At 43.2% G+C, this 21,860-nt stretch overlaps 2 protein-coding genes across 3 annotated transcripts in view; one reads left to right on the top strand and one right to left on the bottom strand.

The window, feature by feature from the left end:
- The window catches only part of KIAA1549L (KIAA1549 like), a gene marked incomplete at both ends in the record, with an annotated part of 287,743 nt that overhangs the window by 219,293 nt on the left and 46,590 nt on the right, over positions 1 to 21,860 (bottom strand). The gene's annotated exons all lie outside the window — the stretch shown is intronic.
- LOC308621149 (heterogeneous nuclear ribonucleoprotein A1) lies at positions 17,494 to 19,097 on the top strand. The gene has a single exon (XM_081241359.1). The coding sequence runs from the start codon at positions 17,512 to 17,514 to the stop codon at positions 18,472 to 18,474; it is 963 nt and encodes a 320-aa protein (XP_081097485.1). The 5' UTR covers positions 17,494 to 17,511; the 3' UTR covers positions 18,475 to 19,097.

Genomic DNA, 21,860 nt, shown 5'->3' with positions numbered 1-21,860 from the left:
GATAAGGGCCTCCCTGGTGGCGCAGTGGTTGAGAGTCCGCCTGCCGATGCAGGGGATACGGGTTCGTGCCCCGGTCTGGGAGGATCCCATATGCCGCGGAGCGGCTGGGCCCGTGAGCCATGGCCGCTGGGCCTGCGCGTCCGGAGCCTGTGCTCCGCAACGGGAGAGGCCACAACAGTGAGAGGCCCGCATACCACAAAAAGAAAAAAAAAAAAAAAATATATATATATATATATATATATATATATGTGATAAGACTTAACAGTGCCTCCTTATACCAGCTCCATTTCCGCTTTTAAGAAAACTGAGGAAATCAGTCATGTCATAAACTACTTTTTCCATCAAGAATAGAGAGGTATTTAAATATGTCACAGAGGTTAATAATCTAGATATCTCTTAAGGGTCTGTGAATAAAGCTATATTTCAATATTTGTGGTTTCCTTTTAATTCTATGCATTTTGTTTTAAGTACTAAAACTATCATTCTGAGAAGGATCCATAAACTTCACCAGATTGCCAAAGGGGACCATGGCACCAAAAAAAAGTAAGACTCTCTACCAGTGGATTAAAATCAATTTGGGGGTGCCAAGCAAAATCAACTACTTTGAAAAGTGCAGCATTTCATCCATTCGCCATTTACACCTCTGAAAATTTCTTGACATTTCTCATTAGTGGCGCCTGTTTCTAAATCAAACGAAAGAGGCTCAGTAAACCAAGCTCACTTCCTGGTTTCCTGATTTGATATTTTGAGATATTTCTTATAAAAAATAGCTTTCTCTCAAACAGCATTTGACCCCAAAGCAGATCACTGGATGATCAAAATCTCTTTCATCAACTGTATTATCAGATGTATTGATCACCTCATTACTTAAGAAAAAAACATGTTCAGCTTTTTCTCTCCTCTCCATGTTTCCACTTTAAAGAGGTACGGATTAGGATGAATGCTTGAAGGTACTAATTATTTGTTATTCCTTAATCTGTCTATATCACTGATAAAAATGAGGCAAAATATTTTGTTAATGAAAACATGACTTTAAAATGTTTACTTGCAGAGAAGAGCTGCATTCATGCCTTATAAGACTGCTCTCAGCTTGTCATTAAAATGTCATTTTCAATCTCATACCTATCTTAACAAATCACATTAGGGCAACTGCTTTAGTTGGATGTGGATGCAATCCACCTCTGAGCCCAAATTCAAGGGCTTCTCTACCATGCTGTCCTTATCACTAAATTAACCAATTACTTAATAATGAGGTGGTTTTATTCAATTCCCACGGAATAACGGGTAGATTTATCTAACAGCATCACGATGGGGTGATTAAATACACAAATACATAAAGAGATACAGGACCAAATCCCATGCATGGGTCACTGTGAATATTTTAAAAGATGATAGTATTCAATACTATCTGAAACTAATTTAGGTATTTTTTATTTGTTTCTTCTCTCCACCACCACTTAAATATAAGTGATAAATGGGGTCTTATTGTCTTGCTCATTCACTGCTGTATCCCAAACATCTAAAACACTGCCTAAAACATGCAGAACCTTTGTTTCTGCAACTAGATGGGTGGAGAGGCCTCTTCTAATACAGATCATTTAAGAAAGGGATAAAATATTTTTTTTTTTTTTTTTTTTTTTTTTTTTGTGGTACGCGGGCCTCTCACTGTCGTGGCCTCTCCCGTTGCGGAGCACAGGCTCCGGACGCACAGGATCAGCGGCCATGGCTCATGGGCCCAGCCGCTCTGCGGCATGTGGGATCCTCCTGGACCAGGGCATGAACCCGCGTCCCCTGCATCGGCAGGTGGACTCCCAACCACCGTGCCACCAGGGAAGCCCTAACATATTCTTTTAAATCTGTTTTAAAACATGGCTAAGGTTGCAATAAAGTAAGGAAAATAGCTGGAAGCCGGAAACTAGAAGAAAGTGTAATTTTACTATGGAATGCAGAGCTGCTGGCCTTTGCTCCAAGTACACGTGCTAACCCATGAGCCTGAGTTTTTACACACTGCTTTAGTATGGGGACCTGAGAACAAAGCCTGGGGCCTGATACTGGTCACAGGCCAGATCAAACACCGCTTTCCAAAACACCACAATAGTCAAATGGAAGCAACTTCAGATCATGATGCAAAAAAAAAAAAAAACACAAAAAAACCACAACAACTGTCCTTTAGAAGAAGACTTACCTATCCTGGCCTTGGCTCTTAGAGGGCAGAAAGAAAGAAAAAAAAAAGTCTCTCTTGAAAATCTCTAACTAAAAGCCCACACTTACATAGATTTAGGGCCAGAATTCATACGACCAATGTGACTTAGAAGAATACCAACCACCACCACTGAGGTGAAAATGTGATTAAAGCAGCCCTTGGTTATCATTACTCCATGGGTGGAAAATTTCAAATCCTTTCTCTCTAGAGAATGACTCTTCAAACACAGGGTTCTAATAATTCCCACAGAAAAAGTTTCGCGGAACATAAGCTCACAATAAAAAAAAAATCACTGAAACTAAGAGTGAAAGTTATCAGAAAACAGGAGATATTTCAATAATCAGATACAGAATATAGAATAAGTTTAACATGTGTAAAGAAATAATATGATGACAACTGAGTTAACAATATTTTTAAAGTATAAATAGAATTTCTGAAATATAAAATATAATCATGAAAAAAAAACAGGTAAGTAGCATACTGGACCTAGCCAAAGACAAAATTTATGAACCTGAAGACAGTCTTGAAGAAATAACCCAGAATGCAGCACAAAGAGACAAAAGTTAAAGTACATGAAAGAAGTTAAGTGATAGGGAGAACAGAGTGAAAATGTTTAACATATATCTAATCAGATTTTCAGAAAGGAAAAAAATAAGGAGACTGAAGTAGAGGCAATATTCAAAGAAATAAGGGCTAAGAATTTTTTAAAATTATTTGAAGACATGAAACCTCAGATTGAAGGAGTGCAGTAAATTCCAAGCAGAATAAATAAAAAGAAATCAGTGTCTAGATATGAAAAATTTCACCATTCAGTGAAATCGAAAAACCAAAATCAAGGAGAAGAAAATGAAAGCCGACATTGAGAAAAGACAGATCACTGACAAAGACTGAGCTGATTTCTCAGCATCCAAAAAGAAAGTAAAATGACATCTTCAGAGTCAAGAAAAAATAACTGTCAATCTAGAATAAGCAAAACTGTCTCTCCAGACAAGGGTGAGATAAAGACATTTTCAGGCAAACAAGACTGGATAGAGGTCAATACTAACAGATCCTCACTAAAGAAATTTTTAAATAATATACTCAGAAGGAAAGTGATTTGAAAGGAAGATCTGAGATGTCAGAAGGAATATTTAAGCAGTTAAGTGTCAATGCTTACAATCGGACTCTGAGTCCACCCTGGTTGAGTTTTGAGACGTGTCCAAACTATTCCAGAAAGGGGAGGCCAGCTAGGGGCTTATTACTCATGAAAGTGATAAATTGGACAGACTAGCCATGAATTGCTCAAGTAAGGAACGCTGGACATAACTTATTCTTTCATTTTCATGTAAACTATAATTGCCGTAATTTAATACAACAATTCCACAGGATAAGAAAATTCTACACGTAATTTAAATCAAATTTTTCAGGGTAGACACAGAAATATAAGATTTTCAAGGGAATGGTAATTTTGCTAAATCCTTTGTGAGAGACTATTAATTACTAGCCCCCGTTCTATAAAAGTCTTGTTCAAAAATTTCCACCTTCTGAGTCTCTTCAATCTGAGACTGTTCTCTCACAAAAGACTGGCACGTGGTGGTTTGGGTTTCCCAGGCCCACAAACTAAATCACGAAGACTTTCCTTCTCAGGGCTAGGATCCATTTCAGATACGAGGGGGAGAAACCGGAAGAGTCGGAAATGTAGCCAGTGCCAAGAAGGACTGCGTGGAGATTCTTTTCAGCTCTAAATCACTAACTGAGCAGAACATGGTCAGGAATGACCAGAATCACCAGCATCTGATGGATCTGATGGATCTGTGCCAAAAAAGAATCACCGTTTCCAAGGTTACATCTTAAAGGACTTTCAAATCTCTACACTTTGATCACAGAGGAGCTGAAAGGGAAAATGTCAATAGAGGAAGTACACTTCTTACCCCATAAATGATGCTTTCCAGAGCCTAAGTAAAGTACTGGGTGCCTTCTGACTCAAAGTGGAGACTCATGTACCTGAGCCCTGAGTGATGCTTCTGGAACTGAATCCAGTTAAAAAGTTCGAATGATAGTAATTCTAAAAAGTTACATGCAATCAAATAATGGGTGTCGTGGGTTCCGCTTTAATGAACTGCCTTTTTGTTGGCATGGAAGGCACAGATGCCCCCTGCATCCCTGCCTTTTCTTGGCCTGGGCACGCTGGCGAGCATGACCTCTGGTCCAGCACCCAGGGGGCTCCTGCTGGAAGCAGCAGCCCTCCACCTGTCACCTGTCAGCACAGCACCTGAGACCTCTTCAGCCTTGGCTCCCGTACATGAAAGCTTCCAGATCCTTTCAAGGCAGTTCCAGCAAAAGCAAAGCAAAGCAAAGATCGGTGTTCAAAGGAGTTCTGCTGTTATACTCCAGGCATAAGGTAAGGAGAAACCAGGGTAAAAACCAGGAGGAACGGGACATTATGTCTGTGTCTAAACTGGTCGCCAGCTTAACTGTTTTGATTAAACAGGCCGGTCAGTTTAATGAAGCCACCAGCCAATGGAGTCAGTAAGCCACCAGCTTAACTGATTTTTCCTCCAGAAATGACCAGGAATTTGACTCAGTGAACCAAATCTACTGTCTCTCTTGAAATGGTGTAGCTCCTTCTAAAATAATCCATGTGTAACAATTTTCTGTCCAAAAAAAATCTGCCCAGTTTGACACCAACAGTTAGCAACAGTGGTAAAACAGGGACAGAGACAGCTCGGAGGAAAGAGGCCAGGACAGGGCTGGAGAAGGATAGGCAACTGGCAGTGGGCCAGCCAGGCAGGCCAGGTTCAGAAGGGATGCAGAATGCAAGCCAGGAACCAGGGAAGAGGCCCCTTTATCCAGCTGGACACACACAAAGGGGCTGACGGACAGGTGGTCTCCAACTACACCTGGCCTAGAGCAGCAGGATGACTCCACAGCTGCCCCACTGGCAGGGACAAGAATGGGAATAAATAGTCAGATGTGGCCACTATAGGTGGGAAAGAGCAGGCAGACTGAAGGTCTTCTCAGGGTTGGTAAAGGTAGGCCTTACCAGTAGAGGTGGTGGGATTTGTAATAGCTCTTATTTATCGAGGGCTTACTATGTGCCATGCACTGAACAAGCACTTCTCATCCTTACAACCATCTGGTAAGGTACAAAGCATAATTCCCATCTCACAAAGGAGGAAAGGTCCAGAGAGGCGACACAATGTGTAAGTAGCAGATCCAAGATTCGAACCCAGAACTGTGTGGCTTCAACACCCATAGTTTCTATGACTCTACATTTCCTGGTCCAGGGCTCTTCCATCTCCATCAGAGCCACCTGCCAATGATCATGCTGCTTGAATAAACACTCTTTTCTCTTCCAGCATCTTCCCACAAGTCATTTTTTTCTTTTCTAATCTTGGTTAAGAGGAGGTAAAAGCCTTTTCTCCATTCACATGCACGAAAGGCCACAACCCCAGAATAAATCCACTTTGTCAAGCTAATCCATTTTTTAAATAATGTGTATATATGAGAGTGCTCTAAAAAGCTTTGACTTGCTTTAAAATGGAAGGTAGTGTTTTAAAAATAATTACCATACTTGTCCATGTAGGCTAACTCATCTGAGAGTATTTTAGGACTGGAATATTATAGACACAAATTATAACGCTGAAAAGGTGAGACGGCTGGAACTACTACACTGAGTGCTTAAGTCAACAATTCAGGGGTAAAGTTAACTTTTTTCCTTTCACAAACAAGTTGTCTGTTATACAGAGGATAAGCCATATTGGAGTTGAAGGACTCCCTGGGGGCTGGGTCCAGTGTCAGGAGATCTGGGTTCAAATCCCAGCTCCGCCTCTAACTAGTTGGCAGCTTTCAGGCACATTACTTTCCCCCTCCCCACCCTTCCTCCCCCATCTCAGTTTACTCCTCTGAAAGGCAGTTTGTTATACCAATTAAGGAGAGGATTTGGGGAGCCGGACTGCCTGGGTTTTGTGTTCTGCCTCCGCCACTACCAGCCTGTGACCTCGGACAAGTTACCTATACCATCCTCTCCATTTCCCCATCTCTACAAAGAACAAAAACAGTACCTACCTGTGATGGTTAATTCTAGGTGTCAACCTGACTGGGCCATGGGGTGTCCAGATATTGGGTTAAACACTATTCTGGGTGTGTCTGTGGAGGTGTTTCTGGATGATATAACATTTGAATTGGTAGACCAGATAAAGAAGATTGCCCTCTCCAATGCGGGTGGGCCTCATCCTATTCGTTGAAGGCCTGAATAGAATAAAAGATTGAGTACGAAAGAATTTGCTCTCTCTGCCTGACTGTCTGCCTGGGACATCGGTCTTTTCCTGCCTTCAGACTCAGACTCAGACTGGAACTTATACCATCAGCTCTCCTGGGCCTCCAGCTTGCCAACTTGCCAGATCTTGGACTTCTCAGCCTCCATAATTGGGTGTGCCATTTCCTTATAATAAATCTCTCTAGGTACAGGTATAGAGATATAGATATGGATATAGCTAGAGGATAAAGGATAGACATAGTATAGTACAGTATAGTATATATAGTATAGTACAGTATAGTATAGTATAGTATACACACCTATTGGTTCTGTTTCTCTGGAGAGCCCAAACTAATATAACACCTCAGGGTTACTTTAGAATTAAGACAATAATCTTAGGACAGAGTCTGGCACAGCGTAAGACCTCAATAAATATTATATTTCACCAATAGACATTTACTATCCCAGTCCTCTGAGCCTTTTTTTAAAAAACCTTAAAATGTGTAGAAGCAAAAGGTTTTTTTAAAAGCTACAGAATTGGAAAGATTCAGGTTACTTCACCTGCAACCATAGGTCTCTTCATTTTCCGTGCTGGAATATATGTGTGATTTCCAGAGACACTGTGACTATGGTGACATCTATGAAAAACTACCAAACACACAGCCCCATTGGCTTCCTCACCTTTGATTTTATTGCCTCTTTCTAAAGAAAATGTCCATCCCATCCCTATTCAGGTGGCCTCTGAATTTGCTAACTTAATTAGAGAAAGTTAAGACACTAATACTCAGACATTAGCACTCAGAGTTAATTAGCCAGATACAGTGCAATTCTTCTTACTGTGCAAATCAGAGAACACCCTTGGAAAAGCTAAAAGGGAAGGGCACATCATTCTGTGCTTAAGAGAGCAGGCTGAAAGACAAAAATCTTGGGCTTTTCCAAGTAACCTTTTACTTTTCCAATTTCCAGAAAGAGTACAGCTTTTCTGTTGACCATCTCTAAGAAATAAAATACCAACCCATCTACACTGTGGGCTGACATTGTACCTTCTACCTTTTCAAAATCAAAAGATGACATGGGCAGGTCCTCAGAGCAACTTTCCTCTGGGAATGTCAATCACACAAGCTGCTTTTTACATTATGGTGGCTTTCAAGTTAAGTACCCAAACAGAATCTTTTTTTCAAATCTATTTACTGCAAACTATTCAAACTACCTAAAGAATCTTTCCAAGAATGCCCATATTATTGTTTGTGAGCTGAGACCATGGAACTAGGAGGAAAAGGTACTTAGATTTCCATTCAGAATCTCAACAGTTTTACAGAGGACAAAATTCTCATTGTGCCCAGAAGGAACTACACAAAAATTTTCTGTATGTGAAACCCCTTGGGACAGAAGTCTTAAGCAAATTTTCAAAGAAAATCCATTGAACTGAGCCCTAAAAATAAGTCATCATGAGGCAAGGTCAAGTGAATGTGCTACTTAAAAGTTTCATTCAACAAATGTTAATTGGCCACCTATCATGGGAATAGCGTGGAGCTAGGCATTAGGATCTACAGTGGTAAACAAAACAGAAATAACCCCTGCTCTCTCAGAGCTTCTTCGGACAGAAGTCTGGGGCTAGAAAATGACAGAGACCGCCTATGGGACCCTGCAGGATCCTGACATCCCAAAGGGCACAGCAGAGATCATCTGGAGAACCGAGACAAAAGCAGAGAAAGGACAAGTACGAACTGGGTGAACAGCTCTAGGAGAAACTGCTTCCAAGTTATGCCACACTTTGCTTATAAACATGAAACTATGCAAAAACACTCAAAGGTAAAACCACTTTTCAAAATCAAAGAAGAATTAATTAGCCAGATCACACCTAGTGAGTCATAAAAACAGACCCTCAGGATAAAGTCCAGGCTTTTGGAAGTAAGGTTTTCCCCACATACTGAAATGTTTTATTAGTCAAGGGAAAAAAGACTCAGGTTATATAACACTCACCCTACCTACATCACCCCCAAACATGACCTATCACAAATAAGAGTCTGTTCCAGCATTTCCCAAAAATATTTTGCAAAAAAATAGACCCTATAAGTAAATAAATCAATAAGAAAGAAAGAAAGGAAGTAAGGAGAATATTGCAAAAATATCCTCTCCTTAGAGATTGTTAACGAATAGTAGCATATTACAAACTAGGAGAAGTCCTAACTATCTATGTTGCTGTACTGGGCATAGTTGTAAACATAGGGACTAAAGCAGTGAACAAAAAACAAAAATTCCTTACTTGCATGGGGTTGATATTCTAATAGAGGATACGGAGCAATAGATAAGTGAAAAGGAGAAAAACAGAGCAGGGAAAGGAAGATCAGAAGAGGGAGGAGGACATTACTGTTATATATAGGGTGGTCAGTGGAGACCTCTCTGACCAAGTGACACTGGGCAGAGATAGGAATGAGAAAGCCATGTGACTTTGAAGAAGAAGAGTACTCCAAGCAGAGGAAGCAGTATGTGCAAAGGCCCTGAGGCAGGAGTGTGTTTGGCAGGTATAAGGCACAGCAAAGAGGATAGCGTTGGCTGGAGTGGTATGAGCAGGTTGTGGGGGCAGTGACAGGAGACAAGATGGAAGAGGAAGTCAGGGCTAAAGATTTTGGCTCAGAGTGAAATGAGATGCAACTGGAGCTTTCAGAGCAGAGCTGTAACATGATCTGACTCACCATTTAGCAGGATTTCTCTGGCTGCTGTGTTTCGCACAGAACAGATGGGGGTGAGCTAGGGGAGAAGCAGGGAGACCAATTAGGAGGCTACTTCAAAACTCCAGCTGACAAATGATGGTGGCTTGGATCTGGGTGACTGCACTGGAGGTTGTGAGACATGATCAGAGTCTGAGTATATTGTGAAGGTAGAGCCCAGTGGAGGAGGAAAAAGAGAGGTCAAGGACAACCCCCAGATTTCTGGCCTGAACAACTTGGAAGGATGGTGTATGGCTGTTGGAATCACTGACACCATCTTGGGCCCATTCAGTTTCTCCTGTCCTTCCACTGACCCTACCCAGGACTGTGCTGTGCAATAAATCACTTCTCTGTCATCAAGGGCTTTGCAGTTAATAGATACTGTTTAATAATCATTAGGACCAGGTAGCCTCTATGCTCTCTAGTCAGCAAACAATGATGAAAACCTTCCCTGACGCATTCCTGGTACCCACGAGACTAATAACCCGTCATAAATCTTGACTTAGGAATGCACATCTTATTTCCAAGCATGTACCCCCGTACGTAGGGTAACTATAAAATTGTCCCAGTGGCCCCTCAGCAGTGCAGAGTGCAGCTGCGATGCGTCTAGATCGTCGTCCACCTGATCCCAATCCCACCCTGTGAGTAAATTACCCAACAATAAATGGATCCATTGACTCTATGGAGCTGCCTGCCTCATTTTCAGTCTCCAGATGCCTTTTCAGCTCAGTGGGCACTTTTTGTTCCTCTGTCCTCCAACAGATGAGGTCACCCAGGGAAGTGAAGACAGAAAGAGAGAAGGTATAAAAGCTGAGCCCTGGGAAAATGTAATGTTTAGAGGTCATGAAGATGAGAAGGGACCAGCAAAAGATGCTGAAAAGAAGGAAGAAATAATAGTATCTGGGAAGCCAAGTAAAGAAAGCATTTCAAGAAGGAAGGCATGCTCTTCCCTTAAATGCTGCTGTGAGGACAAAAAAATATAAGGACTGAAAATGGGCCACTGGATTTGACAAAGTGGGAAGCCGTTGGTGACCTGGATAAGAGCAAATCTGTGGAATGATAAGGAGAAAAGCCTGATTCGAGTAGATTCAAGAGAAAATGGGAAACTCAACAACAGCAACAAAAAAACAATCGAATGAAAAAAGGGCAAAGGACTTGAAGAGACGTTCCTCCAAAGATATAGAAATGGGCAACAAACACATAAAAAGGTTCAATATCATTAGGGAGATGCAAATCAAAACTATAGTGAGATACCACTTCATACCTACTAGGGCGGTTATGAAAAAAATGGAAATATCAAATGTTGGTAAGGATGTAAGGAAACTGGAATCCTTGTACACTGCTGGTGGTCATGTAAAATGGTGCAGCCGGTTGTCCAAGCCACCAGACAGTCTGGCAGTTCCTCAAAAAGTGAAACATAGAACTAGATGACCCAGCAATTCTACTCCTAGGGATCTGCCCGAAAGTGTTAAAACTAGACACTCAAGCAAATATTTATACCTGAAGGTTCATAGTAGCACTAATCACAATACCCAAAAGTGGAAACAACCCACCTGTCCATCAATGGATGCATGGATAAACAAAATGTGCTATACATATAAAATAGAATATTACTAAGCAATGAAAAGGAATGAAAACTTTGACACATGCTACAACATGGGTGAACCTTGAAAACAGTATGCTAAGTGAAATAAGATCAACATACTGTCCAACTCCATTTATATAAAATATACAAAGCAGGCAAATCTATAGAGACAGAAAACAGATTTGCAGTTGCGTGAGGCCAGGGGGAGGGGAGAATAGGAAATGATTACTTAAAAAGTACTGGGAGTTACTTTGGGGATGATGGAAAGGTTTTGGAACTAGACAGAGGTGGTGGCTGCACAACACTGTGAATGTACTAGATGATGCTCAATTATACATTTTAACACATAAAAATGGTTCGTTTTACGTTAAGTGAATTTCACCTCAATTTTTAAAAGAAGCAAGAATGGGAAGAGAGGAATTGGAAACAGTCTGTAAGAAAACTCTTTCAAGGAGATTCGCTGAAAAGGGAACAGGGCCGTAGAGCAGCAGCTGAAGGAGTGTGTGTGGTCAAGGGAGGGCTTTTCTCAGATGGAAGGTAGACTGACACGCCAATCTGCAACGGGAAGGAGGAGAGATGCCGGTAGGAGGTCCTCGAGCACAAAGACCTTGTGGGTCCATCTCCCACAAGAATCAGATGGCTCATCCTTAACACGAAAGAAGGCAGGATTCAGGCAGCTTGGTCAGGGCAGTGGTGGGGGCTTTTGGAAATCCTCTTTCGCCTGGTTGTTTTTTCTTGGGAAAGGTGGAGACTTATAAGGGAGGAGAGGTGTGATGCAGTCATCCTGGGGAGTGGGTGGGACGTGGGCTGGGGCAATAGGACAGCATTGCCTGGCAGCTCCAACAGCCTGCTTGACGTTAGCAGTAATAAAATGATGGGACCAGTCGGCCTGGTTGAGTGCTTTTCTCCAGCCACATTCAGTTGCCTGGGTAAAGGCAGACAGCTACTTAATTTATTTATCCCTAAGTTCCCCCCTAATATATCTGACCACAGAAACCTATTAACAGCCCCAAAGAGCCTACATAAAATGCTAGTCTATGCTCAAACAATTAGGGGATATAGAAAATACTGGTACCCCCCTTTTTCCTCTTTTCTATCCATTGAAGGCATAAATGATAACAGAGGGGCCAGGTCTGGAGGCCCCACAGGGGAGAGCTGGTATTAGGCTGGTCAGGGGAGCACCCGTTAAGAGGAAGGAGAGCAGAACAGTACAGCGGTCAGAGTCTGAGCTTTGGAGGCAGGTTTCCAGTCCAGCAAATCTTGGGCAAATGAATCGCTCGGAGATGTATCGTAAAACGGGGGAACTGGCATCTGCCTTTCAAGGCTGTCATGCGGGTTAATGATGATAAGCACTTAGCACTCAGTTTCTACCATACAACAGCATCCAATCTAAGGAGGTAATCGTCATTATTAGCCAGTCAGCTCTGCCAGATCAACCAAGTGAAAGGTGAAACAGCCAAGACACCATCCGCTCCAGGCACCCAAACACCTGTGCACCAGGATGGCCTCTGCCGATCTGTTAATGCACCTTGCTTTCAACTGACAGCCAGGAACTTCATCAGTCAAGATATAACTCGACTGCTTTAGCTCAAAAGTAAACAGGTGTTTCTAGCTCCCAAATTCATACGCAGCAAATGAAGCTCCCTCTGCTTTCTACAAAACGGCACATTTCACAAAAGCTGCCAGGTATCCCAGTATCATGTTTCTAACTTCTGAAAAAATTTTAGACTTACAGAAAATTACAAAAACAGTACAGAGGGCTCAGTACCCTTCAGCCAGCTCCCTCTAATGTTACCTCTTACATAACCATAATACAACTGCCAAAACCTGGAAAATAACACTGATCAAGTACTATTAGCTACTCCATAGACCTTATATGAATGTTCCAGCTCTACCTCTAATGTTCTTTTTCTCCTGCAAGGTTCAATCCTCGACCCCGCATTGCATTTAGTTCTCAAGTCTCCTTCTCCACCGACCTGGGATAGTTCCCCAGTCTTTGTCTTTCATGACTTTGACATCTGTGAAGAGAACTGGTCAGGTATTTTTTAAAACGTCCCTGGATTTGGATTTGTCTGCTGTTTTCTCCTGATTAGAGTGAGCTTGTGCATTTTTAGTAAAAAATCTCCCAGAGGTGTTGTTTTATCCATCTCAGTGCATCAAAAGAGGGGTACATGTCCATATACCTCATTACTGGTACTGTCACTTACGATCATTTGGTTCGGGTGGTGTTTGCTGGGTTTCTCCACCCATATCATCTTTTTTTTTTCTCATATCATTTTTGATTCAGTGTGAAACAGAGTTCCAGCCCTTCCCTGATCATGATGGAAATAGATGTTTCCATCCACATTCCAGCATCTGTACACCAGTAAGTGTAACCATGCTCAGCACCCAAAGGGTTTATTTTTCTTTTAATCATATTCTAGATTATTTTATCCCCAAAAATGCTTAAAAGAGGAAAATTTTAGTTACATGCCCAACTCAAATCACCTGGCCCTTGCTCACTCAGCCACATCCAGAATCCCTTCACCACCTAAGTGCTCCCAAGTCCCATCTGAGAACTCACGTATCCAAAGGACCAACGAAAAAGAGTATCAACCCTATGGTGACCACTGCATTCAAGGCTCCTTACATACATCATCTCCATTCCTCACAGCTTTGAGGATAAATGTTATTAACCCCATTTGAGAGAATAAGGAAAGCTAAGAGATTTTTAGTACTTTGCTCCGTAACTTAAAACTAGTAAATGGTAGAGCAGGAATTAACCCAACCAAGGCCAGCTGACACTCAGCCTCCTGACACAGCAAAAATAAATCTGATCAACGTGGGAGGAAAACAGCTTCCCTGGCGCTGAACCCGCCCCACCACCACCACCCAGTGCTAACAAAAAAGTGTAATCCCTGAATACTTTCTTTTTAAATTTCACAAAAGCTACAAGATGGGTAGTATGTACCTCATTTCACAGAGATCAGAAAAAGCAACCACCATGCCCAAGAGCACACATTCTGCAAATGAGGGGCGGAGTCACGACTTAAACTTAATCCGAGTTCAAATGCTGTCTTCCACCCACTCTCACTGCTACACCCGGTTGACTCCTATGTATTTATCTCGTTTCAAAGCTTATGCTCCAAAAGGAAATGCCACAACAAATCATTCCTTTAAGCCCGGAGTTTCTTCAATGAAATCTATAGTACAAAATAAAAAACATATCTGTCAGAGAAACAAGGACTAGCAGGAGGATCCCTTGATACACATGGTGACCCGGAAACACTTGCAATGCCTGCCCTACATCTGCTGCAAATCATCAGAGAATGAGCCAACCAAGAGAACCAAGAGTCCCCTAATTGACAAATTTTTTAAATAGACCTTGAGGACCAAGAAGAAGAGCTGTTTATAAGAAAAAGAGAGAGTTCCCTTCTGCTCTAGGTAATAACACACATGCAACTCTTTAAAAAGTGCCCTCGGGGGCTTCCCTGGTGGCGCAGTGGTTGGGAGTCCGCCTGCCGATGCAGGGGACACGGGTTCGTGCCCCGGTCCAGGAAGATCCCACATGCCGTGGAGCGGCTGGGCCCGTGAGCCATGGCCGCTGAGCCTGCGCGTCCGGAGCCTGTGCTCCGCAACGGGAGAGGCCACGGCAGTGAGAGGCCCGCGTACCACACACAAAAAAAAAAAAGTGCCCTCGGATCAATTAACTCATCTTGGACTCTCGAAAGTTCTTTGAGATAGAGTTGAATCACATATTAACATCCCTACCCCACAAATGAGGCAAAGGAGACATAAAGAGGTCAAGATTTGATACCTGCCAGAGACTCAAAGTCAAGATTTCATTCATTCATTCACTCAACAAGCACTGACCCCTGCCTGTTTTCTATTCTAAGAGCTGGGGATACAGAGACACTGGAGGCCCGTGGTCTCCAGACTGGAGGAGTTTAGCCTTTCCCCATGCCCTGCATACAGAGAGTCCAGAAGGGTAGCACTTCCCTCAGCCCTATCTCCCACCCACTCCCCATCCCGAGTCCCACAGACACCCAGGACTCTACAGAAGTAGGCCAGCCTTTGGCAGAGGGTCAATATGTATTTCGAGTTTGAATGAAGATCATCATTCTCCTGGTTGAATCTCTCCTGTTTGCCCTTCTCATCAGTATCCAGAGCAGGGTACATATTTCTACACATAAACAAAAGGCCAAACCAGAAAAGGAAGGGTGTCAACTTTACCCACAGATAAAGGAATCACACTTCATTCAACTAATATTTATTGAGCTCTTACTATAAGCCAGCTATATGGGGAGCCAAACAAATAAGACAGTCTCAGTTGTCCAGGAGCCTATAATAAGTAGGAGCTGTAATCACATACCTAACAGCCGATGTTGTTTTGTGTGATGTACCACTGGGTTTTTGACACTTAACTTTGAAAAAGTCATAAGCTTTTGGTATTCTTTTCCTTGTTTTTCACAGCAATGTCCACTGACATACACCTCACAATAAGCCACAAGTGCCATATATTGAAAATTCAACTCAAAAAGAGGAGGGGGGTATGGCGAGGGGTGAAAAGGGCATCTTACAATTGATCAAAATATAAAGATTGGCATCTCATTTTTAAAAACTTATTTTATTTTATTTTTGAATTTTATTTTTTTATACAGTAGGTTCTTATTAGTTATCAATTTTATACACATCAGTGTATACATGTCAATCCCAATCACCCAGTTCATCATAAAAGCTTATTTTAAAAGAAAAGAATGATCTAGGGATCACATCCAGCTAGAAGGGCCAGGGAAAGTCTCAAGGAGGATGCAGCTTCGTAGGAAGACCTGGAAGGAGGGGAGAATCCTAGCAGGTGAGTAGGTGTGAGAGGCCATTTCTAGAGCAACAGTGGCCCAAGCAAAATGACAAAGGGCCAAGAAAAGGGCAAAACATACCCTAGAAACTACGATGTAATGCACTGGGGAAGGAACACACAGGGCAATTGTTGTTTATTTATGTGTGTCTAATAGTCACCCTGAGATGCTAATGAACCATCCTGTGCTCCTCCAGGGATTCTGATTCAGAAGGTTCTGGGAATCTGCAGGTATAGGTAGATCATGAGGACACTCCGAGAATGTCATAACGAGGTGTGGTGAGAGGCCTGGCAGGAGAGGAGGCCAAGGTAGCTCCAGAGCACGGAATTCCTGGGGGAGGGATCACAGGGACAAGCACCACGCAGTTGCCATGAGCAGACTATACCTGAAGAGTGTGATTCTCAGAGCGTAGCCCCCGGACCAGCAGCCGCCACATCACCTGGTAACTTGTTAGTAGCACAAATTCTCAAAGATCGCCTCACATCTACCAAATCAGAAACTCTGGGGTGGGGTCCAGGAATGTATGTTTTAACATGCCCTCCACTGACTGGGATGCATGCTCAAGTCTGAAGAGCTCTGCTCTGAGCTCAAGCCAGTAATGATGTGTGCTGGTCAAAACTGAATCAAAATTCCCACCACCTCCACTCCCAGCCAAATTCACATTATTATTGCTGTTGCTGTTATTCAGTTCCCTATAACATGCGAGATGGGCTGCAAAGCAGCGTGTATTTGAATGACTTACTCATCTGTTTTATAAGTCACTAACATTGACTGCTTGACCACGGGTCTGTAAAGGTACTAAATGAAAGTGTTCATGGGCTTCCCTGGTGGCGCAATGCTTGAGAGTCCGCCTGCCGATGCAGGCGACGCAGGTTTGTGCCCCGGTCCGGGAAGATCCCACGTGCCGCGGAGCAGCTGGGCCCGTGAGCCATGGCCGCTGAGCCTGCACGTCCGGAGCCTGTGCTCCGCAAAGGGAGAGGCCACAACACTGAGAGGCCCGCGTACCGCAAAAAAAAAAAAAGTGTTCAGTCAGTCCTTCTCAAACTTTAATGTGCATACGAATCGCCTGGAGATCTTGTTAAAGTGCAGACTCTGAATCTGTAAGCCTAGGTAGGGCCTAGGATTCTGCATTTCGAGTGAGCTCCCAGGTGATGCTAGTGCTACAGGTCCACAGACCACATTGCGAGTAGCAAGAAATTACATGATTCCAGACATCTCAAAGCCCCTGGAGTAGGACACCATCTCCGCACCAGCTGGACTTTGCTCTCAGACCCCGTGATCTGCTGCAGCAGCCCCCCTGCCCACTCTCCCCACACTCCCTGTGTCTTCCCTTTCTCCTAGTCAGCCAGTGGGTCAGCACTTCCATAGGTACAGCTCCCCGAGTGAGACGAGGGACTTTCTGTGCCCTTCAAGCCAGTGGAGGGAGTTAGTACACTTCCCAAGCCCTCTCCAGGCACCTCCAGAGGGCATTGGCAGGAGGGAGGATCTGGCTCGTTTGTTCGCAGAGCTAACTATCCATTATTTAAAACATAAGCTACCGGCTTTAGCTTCATTTGAGGCCGCAAATCAACAGTCATTCCTCAGGGCCAGAGGGGTCCTGGTCACCCTCCCAGGAGCTCCATCAGTCGAGAACAGTCAAAATGCCAGCTGGGACCACTGCATTCACTCAGTGAAAAAAACGATGCTTGCAGACAGCACCTCCCTCACATGTGGGAGCCCGGTTCCTTCTGCGCTCACGGCACCAGTCGCCTGCCCCACGAGCTCATCAAATATGCTGTGGTTATGGAACGTTTATGTTAACAAAACTGCAGAGTTGCAGCTCAAGACTTCGCTGTAAACATTTATTAACCACAGCCATTAAGACACCGCTTCGCTTTCTGCTCGTGGACGCCACCGAGTAAGCATCGTTAATGTCTCCCCCGCCCCCCTCCACTGCCGTCATGTCTAAGTCAGAGTCACCCAAAGAGCCCGAACAGCTGCGGAAGCTCTTCATCGGAGGTCTGAGCTTTGAAACAACCGATGAGAGTCTGAGGAGCCATTTTGAGCAGTGGGGAACGCTCACAGATTGTGTGGTAATGAGGGATCCAAACACCAAACGCTCCAGAGGCTTCGGGTTTGTCACATATGCCACTGTGGAGGAGGTGGATGCGGCCATGAATGCAAGGCCACACAAGGTGGATGGAAGAGTTGTGGAACCAAAGAGGGCCGTCTCAAGAGAAGATTCTCAAAGACCTGGTGCCCACTTAACTGTGAAAAAGATTTTTGTTGGTGGCATTAAAGAAGACACTGAAGAACATCATCTAAGAGATTATTTTGAACAGTATGGGAAAATTGAAGTGATTGAAATCATGACTGATCGAGGCAGTGGCAAAAAGAGAGGCTTTGCTTTTGTAACCTTTGATGACCATGACTCTGTAGACAAGATTGTCATTCAGAAATACCACACTGTGAATGGCCACAACTGTGAAGTAAGGAAAGCCCTGTCTAAGCAAGAGATGGCTAGTGCCTCATCCAGCCAAAGAGGTCGAAGTGGTTCTGGAAACTTTGGTGGTGGTCGTGGAGGTGGTTTTGGTGGGAATGACAACTTTGGTCGTGGAGGAAACTTCAGTGGTCGAGGTGGCTTTGGTGGCAGCCGTGGTGGTGGTGGATATGGTGGCAGTGGGGATGGCTATAATGGATTTGGTAATGATGGAAGCAATTTTGGAGGTGGTGGAAGCTACAATGATTTTGGCAGTTACAACAATCAATCTTCCAATTTTGGACCCATGAAAGGAGGAAACTTTGGAGGCAGAAGTTCTGGCCCCTATGGTGGTGGAGGCCAATACTTTGCCAAACCCCGAAACCAAGGTGGCTATGGTGGTTCCAGCAGCAGCAGTAGCTATGGCAGTGGCAGAAGGTTTTGATTACTGCCAGGAAACAAAGCTTAGCAGGAGAGGAGAGCCAGAGAAGTGACAGGGAAGCTACAGGTTACAACAGATTTGTGAACTCAGCCAAGCACAGTGGTGGCAGGGCCTAGCTGCTACAAAGAAGACATGTTTTAGACAATACTCATGTGTATGGGCAAAACTCGAGGACTGTATTTGTGACTAATTGTATAACAGGTTATTTTAGTTTCTGTTCTGTGGAAAGTGTAAAGCATTCCAACAAAGGGTTTTAATGTAGATTTTTTTTTTTTGCACCCATGCTGTTGATTGCTAAATGTAATAGTCTGATCATGACGCTGAATAAATGTGTCTTTTTTTTAAATGTGCTGTGTAAAGTTAGTCTACTCTGAAGCCATTTTGGTAAACTATCCCAACAGTGTGAAGTTAGAGTTCCTTCAGGGTGATGCCAGGTTCCATTCAAAATTTATTTACAACCTGCTTTGGTGGAGAAGCTACTGTCTTCCGAAACCTTGGTGTAGTGGAACTGACAGTTACTGCGTTGTGACCTGGAGTTCACCGTGAAAAGGGTCACCCAAGCCAAGTGATGGAGTTTTTTGATTATTAATATATGATTGTTGGCATATCCTATGCAATGTATCTAAATTGGATTATGGTACCAGATATAGATGGGAATGAAGCTTGTGTATCATCCATTATCATGTGTAATAAATAAACAATTTAATACCCTCTTGAAAAAAAAAAAAAAAAAAAAAGACACCTCTTCTTTTTTACTTCAGGGTCCATTTTCTGGTTTTTCCCTACCAGGCAGTTCTATCCCCAACTCACTCTGTCTCTCCCTAAAAAGGTACTTCTTACATAAAACTATTTTGTAAAAATCTGCATGACCTCTTTAGAACAGCTCGACTAAAATCAACAAAAGATCTCTCAGATACAAACCAGGATTCTTACCATTTGAGCTCGAGGAATGGGGAGTAAATAGCTTTGTGGATGCTCTTTCTGTGCATGAGATCATAAAATGATGACTTAATCACTGGGGGATATTTATCACAAATAGTGTCAGATGATGTACTGTAAAATTTATGCAGCTAAAAGCTCGAGTATACACAATAAAGAGATTGCTCAGCTGTTTTGAACTTACTGGTCCAGCTCTACTGTTTATTACTAGGAGCCTTAATATTATAATAGGTTCTTTTTGAAGACTTCCTGTTGCAAAAAAGAAAGCCATTCAACAAATTATATTTAATGTGTACACTCCACAGAGGAGAATAAAATGGCACCATCCTGATGATTCTCTTATGAAGGACAGGGGAAAAGACTAAGGAATAATAAATCTGACTGTAAGGAAAAGAGGAGGGAAAACAGACCGAGAATAGAAACACTTTGTGCCTTCAAAATGGATTCAAGAACCACCAGCATATCCGTAGTGTAAGCAGAAACCATCAAGTATAAAGATTGGCTAATAAAACTTTCAAGGTATGATTATAATTAGATAGCTATCCACTGAACCCATTACTCAATTCTCATAAAGCGTGCCACTCAGCCCTGAAGCAATAATATTTTTTTTTTAGGTTGGCCATTTTTAATCCTATGTTGAGAGGAAAATGTTAAGAGACAACCATAAAGAGATGCAGAGAGAGCTTCTGGCATGGAAGATAAGAGACCTGAATTCTAGTCTCAGACTTTTACAGAGTCCACAATATAAGCTAAGACAAGCCACATCGCCAGGACCCCAGTGTTTCCATGTAAAATTCTGTTTGCGGTTACTTTCCTAGACCTCCATGCAGTGCTGTCCCCAACTCTCAGCAGCCTTACTAAGGGCTGCTTGTACTTGAAAAAATACAAAATCTTCACCTACTCCTCTGATTGCCTGGTACATATCCAGACAACCTCCAGCACAACATTCCTGGACCCACACACAGCAGAGGCCCAAAGCCAATTAAAATTTCCAAGAGGACAGAGACTTGTCTCCCTTCTCCTCCAGCATATCTATCCCCAGCAGCCATAACACAAGCCAGGCCACTGGTATCAACTCAACATATCCAAAGGAATGAACGAACAATTCCACAAACCTCTCAGTATATCAAGCCATAAGGAAAAATCTGAGTAAGGTCATGGAGCCATGTCTGTTCATTTATTCAACTAACAGTTATTTTGAAAGCCTCTTCGGGCTACTGGGACATACCAGCAAACAAAACAGTCCCTGCCTTTGTGGAGCTGACATCCTAGCTGGGAAAGCAGGCAATAAACAAATGATGTATACGTCAGGTCATATGAACACTGCGACAGAGAAAAGCAAGTCAGGGTAAGAGGGATGGGGAGCTTCCCAAGGTAGGGCGGCTACAAGAGGAAATCTCCAGTGAGCATCTGAGCAGAAATCTGAGGATGTAAGACATGCAGTCATGAGATGGTATAGGGAAAAGCACGCCAGGCAGAGGGAACAGCAAATGCAAAGACCCTGCAAGGGGGCCAGATGCAGAGACAGGAAAAGAGATAGAGGAAATGGCTAGAGGTGAGAGGCAGATAATGTAAGGCAATGTTCTTCACCTGGGGTCTCACAACCCACTCATGAGTCACAAAATCAACTGATCAAGTCATAACCAGCACCTTTAAAAAGAAAATACCACTGTGCACTGCCTGTAGTAAGGCCAAATATCGTTTGGTGAAATTTTGGTGATGGCGGTGGGGCGAGGGGGGTAGCACCAGGGGGCAGGGGTGTGTGTTCATACACATGTGTCTGTGCCACAGTACAATATAAAATGTGCTTCTCATAGCGAATTACAATCGAACAGTTTGAAAACCATGAATGTAGTACTTTATAAATCTATACTGTCCAATACACTATCCACCAGCCACATGTGGCTATTTATATTTAAATTCACAAAAATTAAACAAAATGAGGGGCTTCCCTGGTGGCACAGTGGTTGAGTCCACCTGCCGATGCAGGGGACACGGGTTCGTGCCCCGGTCCGGTAGGATCCCACATGCCGCGGAGCGGCTGGGCCCGTGAGCCATGGCCGCTGAGCCTGTGCTCTGCAACGGGAGAGGCCACAGCAGTGAGAGGTCTGCGTACCGCAAAAAAAAAAAAAAAAAAAAATTAAACAAAATTAAAATTCAGTTTCCTCAGTCACACTAGCGACATTTCAAGGGCTCAACAGACACATGTGGCCAGTGACTACTGTACTGGACAGAGCAGAGATAAAATATTTCCATCAGAACACAGGAAGTTCTCTCGGGAAGCACAGTTCTAGATGGTTCTCTGAGTTTCGTGACCTCTCTAATGTCACCTGATAGAATTACAACTGTGTCCGGGGTGATCAGATGAATGGGTTTTCTGAACGGAAGGCTCTGATTTTATATTGTCTCATAATCCAGCTGGCATCCAGCTGGCATCCAGCTGGAGATAA

The sequence above is a fragment of the Mesoplodon bidens genome (genome assembly GCF_964165515.1).
Source record: "Mesoplodon bidens genome assembly, chromosome: 7".
NCBI classification, from domain to species: domain Eukaryota; kingdom Metazoa; phylum Chordata; class Mammalia; order Artiodactyla; family Ziphiidae; genus Mesoplodon; species Mesoplodon bidens.
Note: the sequence above shows the minus strand (reverse complement) of the source record. Positions and strands in the feature narration are given on the sequence as shown.